The sequence below is a fragment of the Peromyscus leucopus genome, chromosome 10 (genome assembly GCF_004664715.2).
Source record: "Peromyscus leucopus breed LL Stock chromosome 10, UCI_PerLeu_2.1, whole genome shotgun sequence".
In the NCBI taxonomy this organism is placed as follows: Eukaryota; Metazoa; Chordata; class Mammalia; order Rodentia; family Cricetidae; genus Peromyscus; species Peromyscus leucopus.
The window spans coordinates 75028908-75056888 of NC_051071.1; the positions used below are offsets into that span (position 1 = coordinate 75028908).

Consider the following 27981-nt stretch of genomic DNA (forward strand, 5'->3'; position numbering starts at 1 on the left):
TTCCCCATTTCCCATTTTACAGGCTTTCTTATTCTTTTCTAACTCATGTTGAGAGGTTCTTTTCATGCTCATATGAATGTGTATACTGATATTTAAAGCAATTGTTGGTTCGTTCTGAAACCCTTTTCTTGATCTCTTTTTCAAAGCACCCTACCTGTGTTATAGATATAAAACCATATCAGGGCTGTCTCTAAACTAGTAGAATTTTTATTTTGTTTTCTGTATTATATTTCTTTTTCTCAATTTTTATTTATTTTCTTTATGCCATGTATTTAACTTTTGAGTTTTCTCTTAAATTCCTGGTAGACCTCAAATGCTTCTTGTTTTCAAACAAGCAAACAAAAAACAAATAAACAAACAAAACACAGAGTCTCATTCAGGTCATGTGGCCTTGAACTTATTGTGTGGCTAAGGGTGGCTCTGAGTGTAGGAATTCAGGCGTGAGCATGCAAGGAGGCAGCATCAGGCGTCCACTGTCCATTCGTCTTAAGAAGGAAGATTTCCCTTAGAGTGGGCAGGAAGTGTTTTCTGTAGCACGAATCTTAACAGGTCTTATTAATAAAATCAAACCTGAAGCCTGGTATTTGGGGTGAATGCTGGAAGATCAGAGAAGCAGAACAAGCCACAGCCACCTCATCTTGCCAATTCCTCAGCTGATCCTATTTCCTCAGACTGGAAACCTCTGAGTCCTCATCCAGAGTGAATTTCAGCTGAACTGTTGCTCAAAAGCCTAAAAGCTTAACCAGCTCTAGTTCCTGGTTTTCACGCCTTACATACCTTTCTGCCATCACTTCCTGGGACTAAAGGCTCTTGTTACCATGCTTGACTGTTTTCAGTGTGGTTTCGAACTCACAGAGATCGGAATGGATCTCTGCCTCCCAAGTGATAGGATTAAAGGCGTGTGTGCCACCATTTTCTGGCCTCTATATCTAGTGGCTGTTCTGTTCTCTGACCCCAGATAAGTTTATTAGGGTGCACAATATTTTGGGGAACACAATATCACCACAGTTTTCCCCAAGCATGTTCTAGAATTCAGAAGGCTTTACTCTGAGGCACAAACACTTGCATCCGTTAGCAAATGCACTGGCTGCTGAGTTTTCTGCCCTTTGGGGTGGAGTTCAGTGGAGACGTGGGACTTTTATTAACCTGTCCTTTTCAACTTGCTTCTTGCTCCTGTGAGACTTTACCTGGAATGTTTAGAATCCTCAGAGATATGCAGGGTGTCTCTGGGACTTTGTGGCCCTTTCACGTCCTCGACACTGCCATTTTGGCATAGCAGGAATGGTGTCAGCGTCACCACACTGGCTGCTCTGCTTCTTAGAGAATTTTTTGAAATCTTTTGTCTGTGTTGCTCTTTCCCCAGTTATTTTCATCGATCTAGCTCTAAGCTTTCCTCTTCCCTAGTATTTTAAGTGTGTGTATGTGTGTGTGTGTGTGTGTGTGTGTGTGTGTGTGTGTGTGTATTTATGAAGGTTGAAAAGAAATCCATCCATTTTAGATATTTGTTGAGTTTGTCATCTTTAGTTGGTAGCTTTCTTAAACATTTTAATCTCGGATACTTCTCCAGATCATAGAATCCCTCTGATAATATGACTGGTGACATTTTATGTTAGCCTGGCTCTAGTGTCTATCTACATGCAAGAGAAAAGGCCTCACTTAGGAATGAAACAGGAGTGGACAAGTCCTCTCCTCAGAAAGGTACGGTCACAGGAGCCTGGTGAAGTTCCTCTCTACCTTGGCTTAGGAGAATTTAATGAAAAACATTTTGGGTCAGAGCTTGTTTCAAGTAAGGCAGTGATCTGCCCTGTAGATGAATTGCTAAATAGTCTTATTAAATAAAAAAAAACCTGGGGCCAGATATCAGGGTTAAAACCCGAGAGATCAGATGAATAGGAAAATCTACAAGCCAACCTCACCTTACCAATCTTCAGCTTCCAAAGAGACCTCCTTCCTGTATACCCATGCCTGTGTGCCTTTCTGTTCTGCTATCTCATTTGCTGTCTCTGTCTAGCTACATCACTTCCTCTTTCTGCCCAGCCCTGTCTGTCTGTACAGACCTCTAAAGCTTTATGGTTAACTAGTGTTGGAATTTAAGGCATATGCCACCATGCCTGGCTCTGTTCCCAGTGTGGCCTTGAACTCACAGAGATCCAGACAGATTAAAGGCATGTCCTACCATTGCACGACTGCTATGTTTAATATAGTGGCTGGTTTTTTCCTTTGATCCTCAGATAAACTTTATCACTACACTGCCCATCATGGCTCTCCTCGTCTGCCTTTTCCACCTGCCCTTTCCCTCACTAGCACAGGCTTGTTTTTTTGTGAGATATGAAGGTCACAGTTATTGTACATACATTCACCAGTATTTTGGATAGGTTTTTCTGTCCACTGTTTTACTTTATGTATGCATGTGGACTGCACCTATGTGTGTATGCATGGGTATGTGTGGACATCAGCATGTGAGACACACAGAGAGCATTGTAACAACAGTGATCACATGACTGCAGACTCCTTATAGTACTTGTAGTGTGTGGGGTGTGTGTGTGTGTGTGTGTGTGTGTGTGTGTGTGTGAGAGAGAGAGAGAGAGAGAGAGAGAGAGAGAGAGAGAGAGAGAGAGAGAGAGAGAGAATGAATCAAACTACTTAAAAATTTAGCTGTTTTAGGTCACAGTGAAATTGAAATATTCATTATCATTATTAGAACTAAGTCATCATGAATTAGAAAAGTTTTGCTCTGGCAGGTTGTTTACTTGAAATGTCTGGGATCTAAGAGTGGATCTAGGAAAAACTCACAAGTAGTCAGAACATTAAAACAGAAAAACAACAACAACAACAAAAACCAGAGTGTAGGAGTTGAGGTTAAACAGATCAACCAGAGGAGTTGGGTAGCAGAGATCTGAAAGAGCAGCCAGTGGTCGACTAAAGAGGATAGAATCTGGGAAGGCCTCAGGATGCAGGCGTTCACTGTCAGCTGATCTCTGCATGCATCCAGCTCTCCCTGGGAGGGCATTTCTTTTCCTTGCCCCATACGTTGAGAATGACTTCAGCTATTGGCGGAACTTCACTCCCACTTTGATAGTTCTGTGAATCTTTTGATGTCTTCATCTTTCTACCGGACTCACTCCTCCTTCTGTAGTGCTCACGTGCTTTGAGTTATTTCAGTCTTCCTGGCTGTCTCTGCCCCAGGCTCTCTTGTCTTTTAGCTGAACTCCCTATACCTGCCTTTTGCCTCGCTTCCTGGATCTTCCTTTGCAGGCTTCTCTTCCAATCTTCTGGCTTCTGGCTTCTGTTGTACTGGTAGCACACAGATACTTTGGCCAGCTTGGCTGTGTCTTTCTGCCCTGTGACTTCTGGGCCAGTTACACACTTTTTCCTTATTTACCTTTAGGCTTTCCAAGTCTAAAGGCTCCTGCAGTTGCATCCAGTGAGCACCTCCCTCCATATGAAATGGGTTTAGCACAGTTGCATTTATAGCAGTTTCCAAACGGAGGGGCTGTGAACAAGACAGAATGAGGGCCTTGACATTGGGCTTAAAATTTATGTTATATCACAAACAACAAAAATCACCTAAACAAAAGAATTAAAAAGTGAAATGATCAAAGATACCCAAATTGATGTTTCTTAGTTGTGAAATTCCTTCAAAGGGCTCCAAATGGCTGGCAATGTTTTCTCACTTTCCTTAGCCTGATATTTACACTCTGCTGATTTTTGCATTTTATGTAAGGGGTGGTGACTAGGAATGGAGGGGCTTAGAGATCTTGTTCTGTTTCTGTTGCTGTTGTTGATTTGATTTTTCTGTGGTTGAGAATATCTCTGGATAATCTGTTGTCATAGAAAACAAGACCATTCTTTTTAGACTTTCTCAGTCAACCTCATTATAAATGTGCCATTATATTCCTTCTATTCAGTAGCTGAAAATTGTTATTTAGTTACTCATGAGAATAAAGAATCCAGTGTGGTTCATAGGTCAGGAGACCCTTGTTTTAGCTTGCCTCTCTGTATTTTATTAGCTTCTTATGGAGGTATGAGGTAAGGTGGGGGTTAAACTTTCATTGTATTATATAAATATTTGCATTTTATGCACACATTTAAATATCATTTTCCTATGCTGTACATTTCTTCACCTCTTTTTAAAGTACCTAATAGATACAATTGCAAAGGACTTTTTAAATTGCTAAACATATAGTAAAGAAAAACAATGATTTTTCAAGCAGTACAGAGTGTAATTAATTTTTATAGAAACAGTGTGTACCTGCCAAATGGGTACTTTGAAAATGAATCAGCTCTCGACTCTGTGAAACTGCTTGGAAATATGATTCTCCAATGCTTTCTTTTCCTATAGCCCCAAAACAGTGATATGGAAATTAATTATGACTGTGCACTCGACTGGTTCTTCCCTTTTTTAAAACAAACAAACAAACAAACAAACAAACAATCACACTTTAGAAGCAAAGTTCCTTTGGGCCAAGAATAGTCCCAAGACATTTTAATGTCCTGGATTTTAGTTGGAAAGAGGACTTGAATGCAGCCTTGAGTAAGTTACCACCTGTCCCCAAAGGTAACATCCTCTAGGACACTCTGATGTTTCACCCATTGGTGCCGGGTGACAGTTTTCTCTAGCCCTCTCACTCAGTGCTGCGGCATAATGAGTTTACATTACATGCCCCGACTCTAAATACAGAGCACTGATTTATTCTGACAACATGTCCTGATGTTGCATATCTGTTGCAAAATGTATACAATGCCTCGTTGTTAGTGGCCCGTTGTGTAACAGCTTCCCGTGTTTGTTAAAATCCACACACAGATTTCTGATTCCCACATACAGTCTAGTGTGTAATCTCTTTTGGCTCTTGCCCTGTCTTCTTTGGTTTTGGTGATATGTTTCTGTGGCCAAAGTGAGTTTCCAAAACAAAGTTACTTATTGATTTGGTTGTGTAGGTGATGAATCAGGGAAAAACCAAATATTCTTTCGAGTGTGTTTATGCAGTGAGGTTGCTAATTTAATGATTTGCTGCAGAAAGGGCAGGTGACAGTAGTGGCCTTGCAACAGGCCAAGTTGCCAGAATGATGCCTCTGACTTTCCTGGCTCCGTGTGGTGTTGTCAATGCAGAGTCCCAGCCGCACATCGCCTGCCAAGATGATTTTTCATTTTGAGTAGCGGTTCTCTGTATTTACCACACTGCAGTGCTACTTGGAAGGTTGGATAAAACTCCTTTTCTATGCTCCATGCCCAGAGTTTTGTTGGAGCTAGTGTGGGGTGAGCCTCAGAACTTGCTTCTAATGAGCAGTGCCCCTGTGATGTGGATGCTGCTGGCCCTGGGTCCTCACTTTGGTTACCAAGGAGTCAGAGCACTGGGAAGCATTTGGTTGTCTCTGGCTCCAGGTGTTGGGCATGAGGGTGCTGCATCTCATAGGGGAAGAGATAGGAAAAGACTAACCAGTTCCAATCATCTTGCCTATTGTCCTGCATTTGTCCGCCTCAGAGCTGTTACAATATATGTTACAAAATTGAACATTCATATTAATTATTTTTATTACAGGAAATCAGATAAAATTTAGGAGGGTCAGTGGATTTGATTGTCTGTTAACACAGACTTCTTCTTCTCATCTGGTTCCTGCATCCTTCTTCAGCCTGCATCTCCCCCTGCCCTCCACAAAGAGTGACTAGAGATTAGCCACAAGATGGGTGTCTTTCGGAAGGAGAGAAATGAGACAGGATTTGTTTCATTGGCAAGACTGTCACGACAATCAAGATTATCATTATAACAAAACCCTCAGTGTTTTGGCTTTTAGTTGTTCAGGCTTTGTGGCAAGGACAATGGTTGGTTCAAATATGCCTTACAGTGTTTATCATAGATTTCCAAAGCAAATCCATATATTTAATCTGTTAGGCCAAAACGTTAATTTATTTAACTTTCAGATTATATCGTTACTGCCACTTAAATAAAATGAATGTAATAATTAGAAGTCAGCCCGGTCTGTTTCTCACCGAAGGCTGTGTTTAACTTGTCCGTGTGATCAGGACTGCTCAGCTTTCATTGATTAATCCTTCATACTTCCCCTTCAGGAAGAACTTTCCTCCAGGTAGGGTCAATGACCGGTTTTGTTTTTTAACGAAAGGACAAAGTTAAACGTACTCATCGTTTCCCACTGGTTTCAGTCTCAGCATTATCTGGGGTGGTCAGGTTTGTGCCTGACACCTTTTGAATCAAGCAAACACTGGAACTTTAGAATGCAGTTCAAAGCATAAAACGCTGCCTTCAACAGGGCTCCTTTAATTTTGCTTATGAAACACTTTGTCAGATGTTACTTTCTTTTAAATAATGCCCTGTGCTCAAATTTTCCTAGAATAAAACACCCTGCCAGGTAAAGGATTTAAGAGATCTAGGCCATGCTTACTCAATGAAATGCAGCGGAGTGGAAAATACCCCGTCTTCCTGGCGCAGAACACTGGGTCTTTTCTGATAGAGTGGTTCAAGGGGATTACATTATTTAAAGAGCTGCTGTTACACCGACATTAACTTACTAGGGGCAGATTTTCATCTTTTGTAAGATTGTGTGTTGGAGTTTCCATTGGAGGGAATTTGAGTCTGTGAACAATGGTTCCAAGTCAAGGAGAAGCTGTGCTTGAACCTGGTGCTGCTTTTCAACCTTTGCCCTCTTGCTGGGAAGACTTGCCTGAGTCAGATCATTGAGGATTAATAGAGAGTGCATTGCTCAGCACCCTGCAGGGCTTGGGTCAAACACCTTGGCTTTGAAGAGTTACTGTTTTTTGCTTAATAAGCCTAGGAATTTCAGGTCCCAATGCAAAATGGAAGCCCAGGATCCTGTTGATTAATACGGTCTCTCTGCAGTCCGCCAGCCTATGGCTCTTCTGGATGTCCCTTCTGTTGTGTGTAACTGTGTTGGGAATAACTGGGGAGGTTAATAGTGAGTTTGACCTCTGGCTGTAACAGGAAGATGAGTGCAGTGTCCTGTGCCCTGTACAATTCATCCTTCTCCTTGAAGAGGTTTGGCATGTTACAGAGGAAAAAGGAAAGTGTTTACCCTGATAGTAGAAATACTGAGTGGTCAGGGAGCCTGTGACAATACTGTTTTGAGGCAAAGACTGGATTCTGGGCCAGATACCCACAAGGGAAACAATTTGTGACCAATGTCTGCTGGGCAAAGGAGGGTAGGTAGCTTTTCTGGGCGACCAGAGAGACTCACATGTCTGAAGGGATGGCCCAGGCCAAGGGTAAGGGAACCCAGGCATGCACTCTGGAGCAGTTCTGATGCTGATAGGTAGGAGCTGTGTCTGGGGGTAAAAGCAAAGGAAAAGGGGGCCAGTAGACGAGACCTGTGTAACAGGCAGTGAGAGAGAGAGACGCGGTCACAGCTGGGGAAAGAGGTTTTTACGCCTACTGGTGTAGACATCTCTGTGGTTTAACTTAACTGGAACTCTATCCAGGAAGTAAGACAAAGTGTTTGGGATCGTACATACTTTCCACTTAGCTGTATTTATATTCCAGCCCGAACTCGGGAAAACTCTACAGGATCTAATGGGATTAAAAAGCCTCGTCACTGTTCTCATCACCATCTCTCCGTGTTTACAGAATGCTTAACCAGAGTCTGTGCCCTGGGCAAGAAGTTTCTAATCGGAGTTCACTTGTGTTTTTCCAGGTAGCCCAGCCATGACCCATAGGAACCTGACATCCTCCAGTCTAAATGACATTTCTGATAAACCAGAGAAGGACCAGGTAAGCAAAGACTTTTCCTCTTAGACATTGAAGACTGACCGTGTATCTGAGAGACGCCAGGTTGATAAGAGATAGTGGTTGTCACCACTCAAATAGACATTATGTGCAAATAGGAGTTGGCTCTTTTTCTAAGAAAAAAGCAAATGTGTGGGACCAGAGGAGAAGCCAGCAAGTCTTGGCTTTGACCTTCACGGTGCATTCACCTGGGCTCTTGGCTTTGGAGCTATAGCTGGTTGAGCCCGGGCATATTAATAACCTTTATCTTGGGTTTGTTGTAAGGATTAAGTGGGTTATTTTATGAAAAAGTGTTTTGGTGTACTATAAAGGGTGCTGGCAATCGTATATCATTAGTGTCTGTCTGTAATGAAGGACAGACAGGTAAGTAATAAGGGACATGAATTGAGAAAATATGGTTTTGGTACTTGTTTTAAAACTGGCTAGGTGTGAGATGTTCCCAGCTTCCCCTGTTGAATGGAAACAGTACTTCATGTATAATTCAGAAGACCATGCATCTGATTCTTTCTCTTATCACTTTCTTTTGTGTCCTTTGATGTAATAGTAGAACACAATTCTAGTTGGCTTCATGTTTAGGGCACTTCCTGGGTAGCAGTCCCATCGCCTTCTTTATCGGTCTCTTTAAATAGGGTAGCTTTGACTTTTTTTTTAATACTTTGCTATTTTTTTCCACAAAAGCAAATTTATGACAGTGTTATTTCTTAAACTGGCAGCCCCTGTAATGATGACAAGAGCTTTATAGGCCGTGATGAATTCTAAAAAGTACAGGAAAGGTGAAATTACTCTCTTACTTATGAAGTGGCTCCTGGATTCTTTCAACCTTCTCATCGATGCTTCCTTAAAAGGCCTTCAGTTGCCCAGATCAGATCACTAGGCAAACCTTTGGAGCTATGCCCCTGTTCCCATTTTCTCTCAGTTCAATATGCTTTTTGTATCCTTGCTCTCCTTTCCCTCTGGGGATTAGAAGTCCAATAGGTTTCTAACAAGTTAAGTTTGACATTTCCCTAAGGTCTGTGTCTTCCTTCTTACCTTTATCTGTTGGTGTTTGTGGAAGACACCTTTTATCAGGACAGATGACTGTCCTCAGCATCACCTTGATATTTTTCTCTTGACTTCTTGGGCTGCTCTTCTGATGGTTAGTTCTTCTGCCTTCTTCTGATGCTTCTGGACATAGTCAAGGTTCAGGGTGTTGACTCTCGAATGTGTCAGTAAGTATAAACCTGTGGCAGAAGGAGAACTTAGACCCTTAGAATTTCCTTCAAAGCTGCTGGGCTCACTGTGGTTCCATTCGGCTTTTATCAAACAGTGCTAATTATTCACACCCTTTGATAGGGGATTTGAACTTGGATAAGGAAACACCAATTAGGGTTGACATCTAGTTGATACAGTTTTGAATAAGTCTTCTTTTATTAGGGGCAGTCATCTTTAGCTAGAAGTTTGTGAATAGGCAGCTGATAAATGCTGTCTGAGAGAACTTTCTTACTTTGTTGGTTCTCTTTAAATCTGAGCATATGTAGAGGAAGTTTCTTGGCTTACAAATTGAATTACATCAAATTTATCTACAAGTATCAGAATACATTGGAGCATCATGGGTCTTGGTTGTTGATTTTGCTATAAGATGTATGTGGCTTAGGTTCTTGAAACCATCTTTTTTTTTTTTTGCCTTCTGTCAGCATTCCATAGTTGCTGACGTTGATGTCAAAGACCAAGAGAAAAGACTCAGCTCGGGGATTTTACTGGATCTGTTTTTAAAGCTAGCAAATGAAAGTTAATGGGTGCTTAAGACTTTATCCACCTCCACCCAAATATAGCTGTCACTGTAGCCTGTTAGTCCAGGGAGGTCTTTTTCCCAAAAGGATCTCTGTTCTTTGCTTCCTTCCAAAGGCTGGAGAGGAGCTTAAACTGTCTACAGTCTTGTTCCCATCAGTCCTGGAGGAGGGGTAATCAAGTAAAAGCGAGCTAATGCTTTCCATACAAAAGCATGTGGAGCCTTTTAAGGCAAACAAACAAACAAACAAACAAACAAACGAATATACAAACTGGGCTTGCAGATGAAGCTCTATTAACCCCAGGTTTTATTTTTGTAACCTGTTTTAATACCATAAATCTGTGTTTTTCTTTTTTGTTCTCTTTCTTTTTCCTTCCTTCCTTCCTTCCTTCCTTCCTTCCTTCCTTCCTTCCTTCCTTCCTCCCTCCCTCCCTCCTCCCTCCCTCCCTCCCTCCCTCCCTCCCTCCCTCTCTCCCTCCCTCTCTTCTTTCTTTCCTCTGTCTGAGTGTGGAAAACAGGTTGCCAGACTCAAATTTGTTTTGAAAAAGCTTTTGTAATTGATTAGCCTGTGTCCTGGAAATGAGTTTGGCAATGAAGTCAAACTTGTCCTGTGTGCTTTTCCAAGCTGTTCTCCCAAAATTCCATCCAACGGCAGCTGAAGTTTCTGATTGACTGATGCTTCAGTTGTGACTGGGCCTTATGACTTCCTGCTACACACGAGATAGGCTTTATGTTTGGAGTTATGAAGAGGAACAGAATGGCTCTTTGCAGCAGATCCAGGGTGACATAATTTGAGGGCATATTTTTAATGGGATTCTGTCTTGAGGAAGCAGAAGACAGAAATCTGTGGACTGCACTTTTTCTTCCTTGCTCTGCCAAGCCTATGCACCCAGGATTTCAGTAGTGGCTGCCTGACTGAAAAATAGCTCAAAACAGTCAAGAGCAGCAGAAAAGCATAGCCCAAGTGGGGCGATTCAGGGCCTCAGCAGCCTCCCTGCTTGGATGTTATGTTTATTAAGCAGAATAAAACACCTGTGAGGCATACAGTAACAGTACATCTGGAGCTCATCGACTTGTGCATCTACGTAAATCCGTTTTTTGTTGTTGTTTCTCTGGAATGTTCTTTTGCATTAGCCAGTTGTTTTTTCCCAATAGTCTTTGCTTTGCCTTCCTGTCTTCCTTTGTAGCTTCTCTGTTCTTTGAAAAAAATGGAGCTGTACAAGAGAGGTGATGCAGATGTAAGGCTTGAGCATCAGGGTTCAGGAGTGAGGACAAGACAGGGGATGGTGGTGCCTTTTTTCTTTCCTAGCACCAGGCATCACACCTGGGGTTTCATGCATCAGATACAAGTCTGCAACCACCGATCTCTATCTCCAGCCCTAAGATGGCTATTCTCAGCATTAGCTTGCTAGCTTTAACTCTTAGAGATGTACTGTGCTTATAACTTTTGAGGGCTTGACTCTTATACACTATCAATGGTGCAGTGTTATCTCACACTTGCAGATTCAATGTTAGGGCAAACTGCAGCTCATAGATCCACAGTGTATGTTGTAGGTATAGAAGCATGTTGCAGAGTCTCAAGAGTACATGTAAAGGTCCTGCGACCTTGTAACCTCTTGATCTGGTTACCTCATTGTTTAACGGAATTATCAGGCAAGGCATCACATAGGTCTCCTGGAGGAATTGGATCTAGGATTAATTTTTAAAGTGTCTCATGGTTATTTTAAGCATTATCTGCTGTCTATCATCTTTAAGTATACTTGGAAGCCTTGATTTTTATTTTTGAAGTCTTGGTCATTTATGGAAGTCGCTGTAAATTTAAATACTTTGTCGGAGAGTAAGAGGATAAACCATTAAGTCATGTCTGAATTTGCTGTCTTGACAACTAGAAGATGGAATCTAGAAGGACACAGTCTGTGATTGACTGCTCTTCTCATTCTTCTCACACACGCATGCAGGATTGACTCAACCTAGCTTGGTTGGGGTGATGCTTTCATGGCTTCAAAAGAGAATTTCCATTGTAGGGACTTCACACAGGTTCTTTCATATCCACTGATGTAGACATACACAAAGGCAATGACTTCTGTCCTCTGTGGGTCTGCTGAATATGCACGGTCCATCTTCACTCCATGGAGGAAGTCACAGTGAAGTCTTTCTCAGGTTATAATCTTGTCTTTCAAATGTTCTCAGGCACCTTTGGGACACTGCTATGTCAGGAGAGCTCCAGACAGAATCACATCTGTGAAAACTGGAGAACAAAGACATGTTGTCAGTCTTTAGATGACCACAGTCACAGCAGGTTTGGTAGCAGCCATAGCTTCCCCATGGACCCATGGCCACAGCTTTCCTTCAGCTGTGTGTTTTGTTATTTTTTTTTTTTAATTTTTCAATGCATTTTGGTTAAAATAGGATTGTACCACTTTCTCCCTTCTCTTTCCTCCATCCCGCCCCTGCCAGGACCCACTCCTGTAGCTGGAATTTTTCCTGTGTCCCAGCCAGCCGGTGGTCTGGACAAATCTCTCCCACTCACGTCCCCCAAGTAAAAACGCAGAGTCTTATATTAATTATAACTGCTTGGCCATTTGCTCAGGCTTATTACTGAGTAGCTCTTACACTTACTTTAATCCATAATTCTTATTTATGTTTAGCAACATGGCTTGGTACTTTTTCTCAGTTCTGCCTTGTCATCTTGCTTCCTCTGTGTCTGGGTGGCGACTCCTGACTCCCCTTCCTCTTCCCAGAATTCTCCTCGTCTGCTTATCCCACCTATACTTCCTGCCTGGCTACTGGCCAATCAACATTTTATTTATCAACCAATCAGAGCAACACATATTCACAGCATACAGAACGTCATCCCACAGCATACTCCCAGCTCTCAAATTTTGATAGCCTCTTTTTCTTTGACTGTTATGGTTGCATGCATGCATGTCCTCATGCATATGTGCACCCCCTCCAAGTTATCAAAATACAATCTGTTGAGTCCATTTTTATTGTTTGTATGTATATGGTTTCAGGGCTGACCACTTTGTATTGCATAACCAATAAGGGGCTCATCTCTGGGAGAGGCTAATTATCCTTCTCTCAGGCTTCATTAAGTACCTGTTGTTCTTTACCCAGGGGTGGGATCCTGTGAGATTCCTGCCCTTCTGCATTGGCATGTCTATTGATACTGCCATCGCTTCTGGCCTTGTTTATGCAGCCCTTTTCTAAGAAAGACTGTTTCACAGCAGGCATCCTGGTATCCTGACTCTTAGAAGCTTTCCACCCCCTCTACTGCATTATTTCCTGAGTCAGAGATGCAGGAGCTGTGATATAGATGTTTCCACTGTGGCTGGGCCCTCCAAGGCTTTATGAACTCTGTATTGTTTCCAGTTGTGTTTCCCTATAATGGTCTCTGTTTGCTCTAAAGAGAGGTTTCTTTGAAGCAGGGGGGTACCTTTACTTACCTCTGGGTAGAAGATTACAATTTAGAATATAGTCAGGAACCGGCCTGGTCTGGAAAAGTGGCAGTATTCTTTTCTAAGGTGCGTGACCTCCCTAGCCCTAGAAATTGGCTAGGTTTCTATTACCAGGTTTGATTGCCTTCATCTTTGAGGGTGTTGAGAGGTGAATACAGATGATACCACATGAGAAATGGAAAAATAGGGAGAGGTTCCAACTGGGGCAGAGGGAAAGAGGCCAGTACAGAAGAAAGAGGGATGATACACTAAGGTTGTTTGATAATGTCTTAAGGAATGATATTATTTTATATTTCCCCAAAATGATGCACAATACACGTGTGTGTGTGTGTGTGTGTGTGTGTGTGTGTGTGTGTGTGTGTGTATGTGTGTGTCTTAAAGGAAGTTATGCCACTTGGGCTGACAGTGCTCCCACAAGAACCATAGATTAACAAAATCCCCAGTATGAGTCACCAGAAACCCCGTTTGAATGGTTGGTCAGGGTAGTCCAAGTGACTCCCAAAATAATATATAGTCTATTGATGTAGTGCTCGGTTGCCTCTCAGAGGTGGAAGGTAAGTTCCTTGTATTAGTCAGGGTTTTCTAGAGGAACAGAACTCATAGAATGAATGTGTGTGTAGGTATGTGTGTATGTATGCATGTAGGCGGACTTTGAGTGGTTCACAGGCTGTGGCCCAGCTAGTTCAACCATGGCTGTCTCCCGATGGAAAGCCAAGAATCCAGTAGCTGTTGAGTCAGTGAGCCTTGATATCTCGCCAGGTCTTCAGCCTGAGTTGTAAGCCTGAAGAAGTAGGCGCTAATGCCAGTGAGGGAATCAATACTCCTAACCAGCTACAGAGTTGCCAGCATGGCAAGATAGTCACACAGGGGCAGTATGTGACACTCACGTATTGGTGGTGCTGGATATCTAGTCAGCTGTGTGTTTCTGAAAGACAAAGGCAATCATACCTGGTAATAGCTCCGAAAGGACTGTGGATGGTCACATGACACTTATCTTTCAGCTCCTTTTGAAGAGCATCAGCTTGCACCGAGACAATTAACAACGCTGATGTGTCATTGGACTTACTGTAGTCTCTTCTCCCTGCTCTCTGTTCTCTCCCATGTTTTAAAAGCTTTAACCACTGGTGGCTGTTAGAGGTTGAGTACTGACGTTAATAATGGTTTCACGGATTAACTTAGAAACCGTGGAAGTGACCGTGAAGGGGGAATGTGTTTGAATTTCTAAGTCAGGCCGCACGTGTACTCTTGTGATCTGAGTGTCTTCACTAGAAATCATTACCCATGCTCTTGATGGTAGATTCCAGGGGTGGGTGAGTGAGGCTGATTTATCTTTTGAGTCCGAGTTTGGGACTAGAGATAGAGAGCAAGCACTAATGCTAAGTAAACAAACAAATAAGATAATTCCCCACCACAAGGAGAACCTGTTTGGATAATGGAACAAGGGCATGTCGGGAGATAGGGAGGCATAATGGGTAGGGGCTGTCAGCAGAGGAGCTCAGGGGAAACCTTTTTTTTCTAGGCTGAGGGAAAAGCAATTGTAGAGGCCCCGAGGCAGGAATGACTATGTTTTATTTAAAAACAGGAAAAAAGAAGTCCAGAGTGAGTGGCTGAAGCACAGCTAGCTAGCAGGTGTGCAGTGGTAAAAAGAGGTCGGGAACGCAGCTGGGGGGACCTTTTTATTTTATTGTAAGTGCAGCGCAGCACTATTTTTGGCTCTTTACCTGGAGAGTTGCATGTTCTGATTTACATTTTAAAGTGATCACTGTGGATACTGTGATAGGATGGAGGAACTTGCCAATGTTCCGGATCACCTGGTGGTGTTACTATATAAAGCATTGCATGAGCGCCTCTGTGTTTTAAATTGAGAACACATAACCTAACAATGCCAGTTCCTTATGTATTAGCCATAAACGTGAAGGCCTTATTAGTACCAACAGAGGAAGTTCTTCTTAAGAACTGTGAGAAACAAAGAGACTCCCTAGTTTAAAATATTTCCTAGGAACTATTAAAGAATTATTCCACACTAATGAAAACATTAAATATTCTAACACACTGTAAGTGGGCAATGGGCATACTATGGGAGAATATAATATTGGAGCTTTGGAGTGATTATAGTCACACTGGCAGTCCTCTCTATGTCCCTGTGACTGAAATCAGTCATGCCAGCTGAGTAATGACACATGACTGATGATACTAATGCTGTCTACACTGGAGGCTTCACTGAGGAGTGGACAAGCAGCAGAGTTATTATGCTTGGAAAGGAACATTGGAGTGTGCAGGAAAGTAAAATCATCTCCGAGTGGTTCTGTGGTACAGCTTTTCATTTCTGTCTCTGTCTCTCTCTGTGTTTCTCTTTCTCTGTCTCTGTCTGTCTGTCTGTCTCTGTCTCTGTTTCCGTCTGTGTGGGGTGTGTGTGTGTGTGTGTGTGTGTGTGTGTGTGTGTGAGAGAGAGAGAGAGAGAGAGAGAGAGAGAGAGAGAGAGAGAGAGAGAGAGAGAGAGAGCGCATGCTGGAGGCCCGTGGTTGACATTGGATATCTTTCATAGCTGCTTTCTATCTTACCTTTGAGGCATGATCTCTCATTGAGCCTGGAGTTCACTGACTTGGCTGGGCTCTGTGGTTGCTGAGCCATAGGGGTCCTGTCTCTGCTCCTCTAGTGCCGGGGTTGCTGATACGTTGCCACACACAGGTTTTACTTGGATGCTGGGGATCTAAATTCAGGTCCTCATAGTTGTGGGGATAAGCACTTGACTGAGTAAGCCATGTCCTCAACACTCTGTGTCCCAGTCTTTTCTGAATTTGAGCTCTGAGTGCCAGGAGCACCGCATCCCTGCATTATACATTTAAGGAAGGGGCTTGTCGTTTTGACATATCTTAAATAATAAACTGGCAAGTGGTATGCTAGATATTTCCATTTTCTTCTGTTCTTTTCAGTTTGCATCAGTCTACCTTTCAGCTATTCCATGTATGTCTTTAGACTATGTTGCGAAGAGTAGTGGGATTTCAGTACCTGTAATCTTTTAGGTATATTCTCATGTCAGAAGTCACCTGTGTCTAACTAAGACGTCAATAAGCAAGACTTGGAAGTGGAAAATTGTTATAGAGCCAACAGCAATATCTTACGGGCATGGTTAAACAATGTACCTAAGGCCATGGTTATAAAGCTTTATAATAGTTATTATATATCTATACATACATATCTACATATATGCAATCACTATTTACTTGCTGTAGTAACATTATTGTCTATGATTTTTTTAAAGCCTCAGAGTTCCTCAATTAAAGGTATACAAAATTGCTATAAAATTGTAAGCAGGGCAAATGTGAACAATTCTAGCTCTTCAAAGTAACCCCTGTTAGCAGCTGGACTTAAAGTCCTGGGTTTTCTGGATACATGAATACTTCCACAGTGACACAAATCAAATAGGAATTATATGGAACCTACTATATTCTTTTTGAAAGTTGTGTTGTATACCTGAATCTGATTTATTCAAGCAATCCATTAATTAACACCAAGTGGCTTTTTCCTTACAATTATAAGTGTGCCCATAAGAAATAGCCTTATTGTAATGTCCTGCTTCCTTCCCTTCATGGGTATTTATGAAGATGTTCTTCTAAGTGTAGTTACTGGGTTACCATGTATTGACTATCCAATTCAATTCCCAAAGGGATTACTAATTGTATTCTAGATTCTTAAAACACATTCATGAGCCTCCTCCACTGCTAATGCACTGTTGGCCAGTGAGGGCCGAGTTTGTCCTTACATAAAAGCTGAAGGACCAAGTGAAACAGAGACTCTGGGTGCTCTTGACTCGGCTTCTTAGTTCTCTTTGAGGCTTTCCTCAAAAGTTAAAGTGTAGACAGTAAGACTGAGTTCACGTTCCTGGCTTGATTGGATGCCCACTTTGGCTCATTGCCTGTACCCCAAGGCACAGGTGAAAAATGCAGTGGCCACGCTGGAGCCTTGGCTGTTTGTGTTTTCTGAAGCAGCGGAAGGCTGGAGGTCTTGCTGTTCTTAGCGAGACAGCTGTAGAAGCCCTCTGGGAGTTTCCTTGGCAATCTAGAAATGACTTCTTCTGAGGAGTCCTGCTTGGTGGTCTGGAACAAAAGAGAAACTGCAGGCCGAGCTGGACAAGCCTCCTCTGAGGCAATTGTCAACACATTTGCAGTTATGCTATGCCTCTCTTTTTCCCCCCATTCCTTGGGAGAATTTTAAATGAACTGATGTCCTGACTTAGCTCGGCATGCAGCTTTATTAGGTGCTTTAAAGGAGTGTTGCATGTGAGCATGTGATAGATGGTAGAGCACCCTTTCATGGTGGCACCATTGCAGATTCTGCCACTCCCCTCACAGGGAGTCTCTACAGAGCAGTAGGAAGAGGTCATAGCACCCAAGGGAGTTGTTCTGATCCTCTTCAGAAGTTGAGAGCTTCTTACTGTTCCCATGTCCATCGCCTATTGTTCCAGAGGCCAGAAGATTCAATGGCCACATCTCAAGATCTTATGGTCCCTTGCTGATTTCTCCATGTGTTACCATCAGTGCTGTGGTTTTATTGGTCGAACCGAATGGAAATGAAAACAATGCTTCTTTTTCTTCTGCTACAGTATTAAAAGGCCAGCAGTCAGTTCTCTGCTGATCTGAGAGCCAGTGGAGCATACCATGTAGACATTCCTGCCTACTTGGTGTTCTGTGCATATATATTAAGAGAATGAAAAGTTACTGAGTGATTGTATAGGTAGCCATCATAAACGTTGAGTTTCAAAGCTGGCTGCCCTGTTGGTCATTCACTGGTTTAATGAGATGGCGCAGAGAAAAGTGTCCCATTTATAGAATAGCTGACTGAGCTTGTTCCTGTGTGTGGAATCATTTACAGTCAACATAGATAGGACATCTCCTTACCTTGATCTTTTAGAATGGTTAATATCAACCTTAATTTACATACACTGGCAAATTTGAGTTCACAGATTGATTTTCCTAAGGTTAAATTTATTTAAGCAACAGAGCTGCATTCTTGTCTGCACGTCCATGCTTTTAATCTGTAATGAACTCTGCCTGTAAGGATTAGGGTTACTTTTAGGTCTAAAACCATAGTGAAACGGACAGGTGTCTAATTGATCACTTCTGGACTTTGAGGCACACATCATGCTGAAAGAGCTAATTACCTGAATTAGTATTTTAAAAAGCCCTGGAATTCTTAAGGGTCTGATGGTGACTAGTTGGACCATTCTGCTGCCATGGCAATTAAAAGATGTCATATTGTGTGTCTGTATCCTAGATTGGATTGATGGGGTCCATGGAAAAAAGCTCATATATATTTATTTTGGTGTGTGTGTGTGTGTGTGTGTGTGTGTGTGTGTGTGTGTGCGCGTGCGTAGGTGCACTCACTCATGTGTGCACATGCAGAAACCAAAGGTTGACAGTGAGTATCTCCCTTTATTGCTTTCCACCTTGTTTTTTCAGACAGGGTATCTGACTGAACTTGGAGTTTTCCATTTTGGCTAGATTGGCTGGCCAGCAATCCTGTAGTGTCAGCCTACCTCCATCCCTTGAGCACTGGGGTTAAAAACATTGCACGCGTGTCTTTAACCTGGGTGCTGGAGATCCAGTCTCAAGTCCTCATACTTATACCACAAGCACCTTTCCCTCTGAGCAATCTCCCCAACCCCACAGTCCTAGATGATTTTAAAATGGTATGACGTATGCTCTCAGGTAGTGTGATCCTAACAATATAGTACATAGAGTTCAGGGAAAGAAAGGTACCTGAGCAGGCTAGAGCAGCCAATCAAAGACAAGCCAGGGCTTTGGAAGCTCCTGGCCATTTAGAGAACAGAAATAATAGGAGACAGGCATGCCAGCCAAATGAGACATTCGTCCTTAGGTAAAGAGTCAGGTACAAACTGGGAAAAATAGCGAGGCTGCAGCTGTCTGTTGTTTAACAATACAAGTGAATGACTTCCTTCAACAAATTAAAAAGACTGTAGCCTTTACTAGTCTTTGAAATAGTGGTCTCAAATTCCCCAGTTCTGAGGAAATACATTATTCTGTTGTTACATCTGCGTCGTTAGTGTCCCTTGTCAAATTAATGAAAGTAGATTAGATTGACAAGCTGGCATGTCCATGGCCCACAACAGATAATCCAGTTAAAGCCCATCTGATTTTTTTAATCTTCACTTGCTTTGCTGACATGCCTCATGGTTCTTTGACTTTCGGACTGTTCAGGATCCATCCTCACTAAGGACAGAGTTACGCCTAGGTCATCAAGTCTGATAGGTATACATCCTTATTTATTTTTGATAGTGGAAAAAGCACTTGTGGTTCACCTTTGACTTTAGACTTATCATAGGAATAGCACTGAAGACAATAAGCCAATTAAGCCTTACATCTTTTGAATTTCAATTTTCTGGTTCATAGTACAGAATCACAATCCACTTAGCACTGCAGTCTCCATGGGGCAGTTGTTTGCAAGGGAGGGTGTGTGATATATATTAAAGTATGATTCAAATCTTCATCATCATGGTCACTTTCATTATTTTAGTGAGCCATTGCCTCTCAGTTTTGGTTGGTTTTGCAGTAAAGTTGAGTAGGATACAAGTCAGTTTTTCTTTATGGATCATTCCTCATCTTTCATGTTTTACATTGCTAATTTGGCTCTTAATATTTTGTACTCTTGCCTTTTGTACTATACTGGCTTACCCTCCCTGTAATGAAATATATCTGATTGTCCCCCATGAATTATGTTATCATATCTACATATGCTGGACTCAAAAGTATGTTTTTCTTTACCCTTCTAAGGCCTACTTTTACTTTAAAATTTTTTATTTTTATGTGTATAAGTGTTTTGCCTTGCATGTATATCTGATCCCCTGGGATTGGAATTAACAGATGGTTGTAAGCCACCATGTGGGTGTAGGGTATTAAACCCAGGACTCCTGGAAGAGCAAACAGTGCTCTAACTGCTGAGCAATCTTTCGAGTCTGAGCCCCATTTACTTTGAGATGGAGCAGTAGCATTTACCTTGAGCCCAACCATTAAATATTCCAGCTGATGGAATTGCTTCTGATTTGAATTTCTAACACTATCTAGGACCTACTGTTTGCATTATGAAGTTATCGCTTGTTGCTTCTTGTTTTTAGTGCATACATCTTCTGTGCTGTGGCGAGAATCAGGGTTCTAGTGAGTTAATTACTGATGGTAATGATTCACTGCAGAGAAAGATATCTCATGTTGGGATATTTAAGTCTAATAAAATGAACATGAGACTTTCTCACAGAAAATGGTTTTTAAAAGTGGTTGTCTTACCTTTTCATTCTGGTGAAATTTCTTCTTATATTCATTGGCAGTATGTCTTAATAAGTTAACTAGTTGCTCAAAACATACATTCTTGCCTATCTCATATTTACATATTTTTCTCACTTAGGAAATCATCTAAATGCTAACACTTCAAAAATAGTTTGTTGCTGTATTTGTTAAAATCTATTTACATGGTTTTCTTGTTATAAAAACTAAAAGAACATAGTTAATCAGTTGACTGATGTAATATAAAGAAATCATCATAGAATCTTTATTTTCATTTAAAATAAAGGATAGCATGTCTCAAGAATATACTGGAAAGCCAGCTGTCAGCACACCAAGTTTTTTTATTATAGGTGATGTGGAATTGCTATGCTGCTCAGGTAGAGCGCGTTTAGATCATGGATCACAGAACATTCTTCTCTTAGATCTAAACTATGACTTTTGTGAGTGTGTCATGGAATCGTGTGAAATTGGGGGGAAGAAAGATTAAGCTTTGAAAGGATTTACCATCAACTTGAATTTATTGTTCTACCTGCCAGTTCTGTACCTTCTAAGTCTTTCTCTGTCCAATTTCTTATGGTTAGATTCCCAGGGTAACATCACCATAGTTGCCAGTGTATACAATTGAAAAGAAGCAAGAACAAGTCAAATTCAAACCCAGCTGCTTATCGGGATGGCTTGTTTCAGGAAAACTTCATAGCCAGAGGAAAGGACACTTTCATTTTGCTTTTATTCGTGTGACTGATTTCTCAAATGAAACTCAGAGTGGAGGTGTTTTTTTAAAAGTTATTTTCAATATCAGTGAATCTGAGAAACTAAATATTTCAATACATAGCCTCTGTGGAGGCTTCGCTTATAGAAAGAGCAGGTGCTTGGACAATTTACTGTGCTGTTGAACCATGAGCTCCAAGAAAGCATTCCCAGTCACTGCTTTTTAGAGGAATAGTTGTTAAGCTCCTTTTCAGTGTGAGGAATTCTTGCAGACTGTCCCTTTTCATGCAGAGACCGTGAAAATGTCTGTAATGATGTGGCATGAGAGGCTTTTTCAATGAGAGAGGGAAGCACTGTTCTTATCCCAAGTGACTCTGACACTCTTTGAGGAACAGCTCACTAATAGAATCCAATAGTAGGCTCTTCTGAAAGACCCAGACTCATGTTCACAGTTTGAATTTCAGTGATACTTACAAAAAATCATGTATGCTCTCCCCTCATCAATGCCTGAGGCAGGTGGGAGAGCTGTCCCTGCCTCCTACCAGCTGCAACACTTGGGAGAACAGGCCCTGCACCTTGACGAGGCAGCACAGTAGAGCCAAGCCCTGTTGGCAGAGGTGTGGGCGAGCCATCCCTGAAGTTGTGAGTACAGGAGAGCTGTCCCCATTACTCATATGTCTTGAGGTGGTATGAGTGGGGAACAGTTCCCCCCTCCCACTCGCTGCCCATCAGTGCCTGTGGCAGGTAGAGTAGGAGAGCTGTTCCTGCCCCTCATCAGCTGTCGCACTCTGGAAAGTGTCCCCTACACCTTGCCTGCCTGGGCAACACAGTAGAGCTGGCCCTGGAGGTGTAGATGTGGGAGAACCAACCTTGAGGATGTGAGAGCAGGAGAACTGCCCTTGCTCCTTGCTCATTGCTACCAGGGGTGAACTAGCCAGGGCCTTGCTGGAGAGCCCACTCTGGTGGCAAAGACAAGAGAGAACTCTAGTGGGTTGACCAACCCTGCAACTACCCAGGCCCATAAACAGGGTTGTGTGTTGGCCCACGACATCCACCCCATCTGTGATCTGCTGGAACATGGTTCGTGGTGGAGTGGGAGTCAGTCCTGTGGATCCAGGCTGCAGGATCTCTGTGACACAGCAACAGGATATCTAGGAAGAGTCCCAGTGAGGGCCCATCATCGATGGTGCAGCAGAGACCAGGGGCCTTGAACCAGACCAGTGATTCTTTTTGATAAATGCCTGCATGTAAAGATATATGAAAAAGGGGCTTACTGCATCGCTCACTGTGCCACAGTGCCACTTCAATGATGAGATTTCCCCCTTCTTCCTTCCCCTCTTTTTTTCTTAAATTTTATTTTGTTTTATTTTGGGGTAGGGGGGGTGATGGGTGGGATCAGGAGGCATGATGTGAAAGACACAAAGAATAAATTAAAGAAGTATGTAATTTTTTATTTTTTAAACAACGTGTCAAAGTAGTACAACATACAGGTTTTATTAAAATAAAAGTTTAAAACTAGAACAAATCAAATAAAAGGTTTAATAGGAAATTCTCTACTCTCCGGTTGTACCAAGGGCTATATGCTGCCTCTGTGTGTGTGTGTGTGTGTGTGTGTGTGTGTGTGTGTGTGCGTGTGTGTGTGTGCGTGTGCGTTTGCGCGCATGCCTCATAGTGTATCTAACCTGTGAAGTGGGCTAGCCTGACGTCATTTCAGCTCTTCCTTCCTCCTCTTGGCTCTAAGCTTGTGATACTTCAGTGTGGACAGATAGGAAATGATTCCATTAATGGGGAGAAGGTCAATAGTCTCCCCTACTTTCCTTGCTAGTAGAGCTGTGCCAGCAGAGATTGTCTTGATAGGGCAGAGAGTCCGGTTTTTAATCACCTCTGGGATACTGAATCAAAGCCTGGTTTCTACCAGTTACTGAGTGATTTTGTGCAGTCCTTATCCCTTTGAGCTTTACAAAGACCTTAGTTAAAAATAAACGGTCATGCCTTTGTGTCCTCGAGGCAGTAAAAGGAGATGGGGTAAAGTGCAGGTGGGATAAAGCTGACCAGACGTTTTCGGGGGCTCGGGTTGTAGCTCATGGTAGACCACCTGCCTAGCATGCAGGAAGACCTGGGTTCCAGCCCCAGCATCAAAGCAAAACCAAAGCAAACACCAGCTACTTATCTCCAACTCCTCCCCTGCTCTCTTGAAAGCGCAGGAGTGGAATGAACTAAGTAGGAAAATGGTGTGCATAAGATGGAGCGAGAAGAGATATTTTATTCTTTGAGTGGTTCAAGAGAAAGTAGCAAAATAGAGCGTTAGTGTGGTTTCTGTTTTTATTGGAATAGAGCACAATCTAGTATGATTCTGCATTAAATTGTTCTATACATCCGGATAGGCAAGATTCGTACTCATGGCACGTTCTCTTTCCCTGCTCTCTCAATACTAGCAGGCCTCTGGCCAATCTATGGCAGTGCGTTGGGAATTGTATTTACATTCATATAGACAACTATGATATTTAACCTACAACACACAGGAAGCTGACAAAGATGCCTGAGGATATACTGCACATGTGCAGCAGGCTTGTCTACTCAAGGAGTGTGCGGACACATTGCTCACTGATGACAGTGTGTTGTCTTCCCAGGGAAGCCCAGAGTGACATTCAGAGTCCTGCATAGCCCACCTGGAGTCTCTCTCCCATGGACGTGCAAGGTTCTCATTGATGAGTTATTACAGCCACAGGGACGTCTTCCTGCTCTAATACCATGCCACTCACTTTCTTGCCTGGGCATTTGCACATGCCATTTCTTTCAGCTACAGTGCTATTCCCCAGAGGCAGTTTATACCCACTCTCTATTTCTCTGTCAATGTTACCTCTTTCGGGGAAGGCCTCTGAATCCCCAGCCTAGGCTAGTACCTGATTACAAGATCTCATTATACAATGTGCTTTTCTTTTTTTTTTTTTTTTTTTTTTTTGGTTTTTCGAGACAGGGTTTCTCTGTGTAGCTTTGCGCCTTTCCTGGAGCTCACTTGGTAGCCCAGGCTGGCCTCGAACTCACAGAGATCCGCCTGCCTCTGCCTCCCGAGTGCTGGGATTAAAGGCGTGCGCCACCAACGCCCGGCTTACAATGTGCTTTTCTATAACGACACCTTCTATAGCTGTTAAAGCCAATCACATACTTTAAGTTTTGATTAAATATTTTCACATCAGCCTTCTGTTACTGTAATATATATCAGAGAGAATTGGCTGTAAAGAGAAATGATTTCTTTTGGCTCGCAGGTTTCAGCCCCCTGATTCATTGACCCCATCGCTTTTAGATTCAGGATGTGTCAGCTTATCACAGTGACACAAAGCTGTTGACCATTTGTCTGGGAAGTAAAGGATGTGATGTCAAAGTGCTTCTCAAGAATTCCTCTGAGAATTTGAAGATCTCCCACTACCTTCCACTTTTTTACTGGCTTTCTGTCCCAGCAGCACCACAGACTGGGAACTAAGCTTTTAACACATGGGTCTTTGAAGGAGATTTAAGGCCTAAACTTTAACGTTTATGTTGAGCAATGGGTTTCAAGATTGCAGAAAGCAAGCAAACTATGGCCTTGGATCAGAGTTAGCCAGCGGCCTGTGTTTACCTGCCTGACGGACTAAGAACAGTTACCATTACGATGGTGTTAAACATTTGAATGTGTAACTGAGCTTTTCTGTCATCTGAAAAGCCTCCGTCACAGGAAATACGTGACAACTTGTGGTCTAAATCATCACTATGCACGTCAAATCGAAGAACTCAAATACATTGATATACCACATTTTCTTTTCTGAGCACTCAACAGTAATGAGACACCCAGAGAGTTCTGCTCAGGGCATGTGACTGTCAGAGGTCTTTAACCTGGTGAACAGTTACATTCACTGTATTAGGAACAAACACGACAAAAATGGCCTGGGTCCCATCCTTGCTTTCAGGGGTTCACATTGTAGACTTAGAAACCAATCAGTAAGTAATGTTGTGTTGGATAACCAGAGAAGGGAGTAGAAATTGTTAGAGACTGTGGGGGCAGAGGGGACGTGTGCACTAATTCTTGAGTTGAATGCCTTTTTCTTTCTATAGAATGTTCGAGTAGACACACAAATTGGACCAGGTAATCTTTGCACTCTTTAAGAGTTTCTGTTTTGATGAAGGGCACATTGATAAAAAGATGAGAAGCTGGGCCCAGGGAGATGACTCAGTGGGCACAGCATTGGCCATGCAAACATGAGGACCTGGCTTTGAATCTCAAGGACCCATGGGCTTGATAATAGATGTCTGTAATCCCTGTGTTCCTGTGGTAACATGGGAGGCAGGGACTGGAGAATGCCTGGAAGTTTGCAGGCCAGCTCGTCTAGGGTATACAGTGACAAGCAGCCTGTCTCCGACAAAAGGGAAGGTGAAGACCAAGGCCTAACGTTGACCTCTGAGCCCAACTCTCACACACATGAACACACACATGAACACACACATGAACACACACATGCACATATGCACACATGCACACACACCGAATGAGAGGCAGAATTTGGGGTTGGAATATGCCCTGGAACAAAGGAATGGAGGGGACTCACAGACTCAGTGTTCATAGACTCAAGGGACAGTCACCTCTGATGGCTTTAGTCCCAAGTACAGAAGAATAAGAAGCTCATAGGGAAACTTCCTGGTTGTCAGAAACATACTCTTCCCTCAGTTCCTCTTTTTCACTTTGTCACTATTCTCTATTGTTCTAATTTGGTACATGTTCTTGGAGACCTTGGTGAAGAGTACATGAAAAAAAAATCCTGCTGAATAAATAATAGCATGACTACTACAGATTTAATTATAGCCATACAGCTGCCTGTTTGAAGTGCTGTTCTAGGGCCATATGGTTGCTTGTACATCCGAGCCCTGGAAGGACCTGGCTTCAGCGCTTCGCAGAGGGTAGTACTGAGTTCTCAGAGAATTGATAGTAGTCATTTGGAAGTCAATAGAGTACACTTTTCTCCTGCTCCCCCCACCCCCACCCTCGCTGATTTTGATTGATAAGTTCTTGTTTCAGCCTGAATCTTTAGGTATTAGAGTATCCATTCACACACATTTTAGAAGTTGGGTGGACTTGTCAGCCCTACAGCTGACTTTTGTTGCCTCGTGCCATTTGTTGACTGGAATTACTTCTACATTTAACCATTTTGACTTCTTTTTAAAAGCGCTTTAATAGGTTATCATTTCAGCTGTTTCCTCTCTCAGTGGGAAAAGAATGGAGGTGGGATCAAGAGAGAATATCTGCTCTTCTAGGAGTGTGACACTGAAGAAGATATCTTTAGTTTCCTCTGGGTCACAGGAGAGCCAGTTAATGAGCTCTTCCATGTCCCTTCCAGTTCCATAATCTTCTGAGTAGGAGTTAGCTGGGAAAGATGCTCTTGCCATTGACACATCTGGAGGATAGAGGCACGTTTTCCTGACCACAGTGTTCTGTGGCTCCCATCCCCTAGTGCTTAAAAACACATATTTCTCATTCCTTGAAGTATAAAACTCTTATATTTGAAGTCTACATAGCTCTCATCCTCAGAGAGGAACAGTTTTATTTTCACTGACCATGTTTTCAATTGGAAAACTGTATAATGCTTTGATATTTAAGCTTTTTTATATGTCAAGGATCCATTTGAGTTCATGATAAAACTAGGAGTCCCTTTAGTTAAAAATGTGCAATGAGATGAAGGCTCAGTAATTGCATGTAACTTAAGGTACCCATGAACTCCCTACAACCTTGACAGGGACCCCAAATTATAAGCCGCTGCTGCTTCCTATTCTGAGTGGGGGGCTCCAAGTGAAGAGAAGTCAAATAGTAGCTGTGAGGTCTGAGGCATCAGCTCTCAGGTTTATATGGGGCCCAGGGCCAAGCTTTGTTACATTAGTGGGCCGCTTGGGGGTCGGCCAAGGTTAGGTGATGGTTGGGACACTGTTTTTCGGTTTCTTCACAAGAAAAGCCTTCTGCATGGTGTTTGTTTTCCTGAGCCATTAACTTTCAACTCTTGGTTGCCTACATTACCTCTGATGATTCCCCCTCCCACCTCTTAGGCCTGGAACTTCATGTTTCTGACAGAGTAGTCTGTGCATTTGATTAGTCACCCTGGCTGGAGGGTGTGCAGAGAATACATGTAAAACATTTCTCCTGAAACTGTAATTTCCTCTTAAAGTCACTAACCCCACAATGCTAATTGTGTTTGTTTGTTTTGACTTCATCTGGTTGTTCCCTGTGCAACCTTCTTTCCTCCATGGCAGCTAGAGGTTGCCGGGCAATGAGAGGAACCCTATGTTTAAAATCTTCCTTTTGGGGTGGAAACGGGAAGACTGTTAACAAATGCTGCCTTTTAGATATTAATAGGTAGATCCAGAATTAGAAATAAAGGATTTTTCCCCCTTTGCTTTGCTGAGCACAGTTGTTCAAGGACAAGTGTGCCGTTCTGAGGTGAATTCAGATAAATACAATGGTGCAGTCATCATGAGGAATTATATTTATTTCATACAGTAGTGGCATTGAACCATCCACGCTCAACTCAGCCTTTGGTCCATTGGATGTGGTAGCCTCATCATGGGTGAATCTCTCTGCAATATTCTTGAAGTCAAAGCTCATGAGTCTATACATCTGTCACGATTAACTCCCCTGGGAAGTTTCCAAACTGTAGTTACACATCTTTAAGCCTGAGCTCCAAACTGAGGGAAGAGTTTTCCCTTCAAAATTTGGAAGGTTATATTTGCATTTAAAGTGGAGGTGTGTGAGCAGTAGTTTAGTTTATTCCTTTGGGGAAGAAAAGCTTTATTTTGTCCATCACCTCTTTCTGGGTTTTTGAGGGTTATATTAAGACTATGTTGCAGTTACAAAGTCACCGTTTATTGAATATCTATTTTGCTAACTCTGGCACAATCCTGGAAGCTTCTCCACTGTAGCATAATACGTGACTCGTAGGGTTGTCTGCAGATGGAGTCGCTAACTCTGGTTTTATTAGCGA

At 42.5% G+C, this 27981-nt stretch overlaps 1 protein-coding gene across 10 annotated transcripts in view; it reads left to right on the forward strand.

Annotated features, from left to right (window-relative positions):
• Slc4a4 (solute carrier family 4 member 4) overlaps positions 1–27981 on the forward strand; it is a 427900-nt gene that overhangs the window by 271531 nt on the left and 128388 nt on the right. For all 10 annotated transcript variants that reach the window (XM_028888567.2, XM_028888892.2, XM_028888700.2 and 7 more), the window contains one exon: positions 7663–7739. In XM_028888567.2, coding sequence (XP_028744400.1) covers positions 7663–7739 — 77 coding nt within the window. The remainder of the gene's footprint in view (positions 1–7662; positions 7740–27981) is intronic.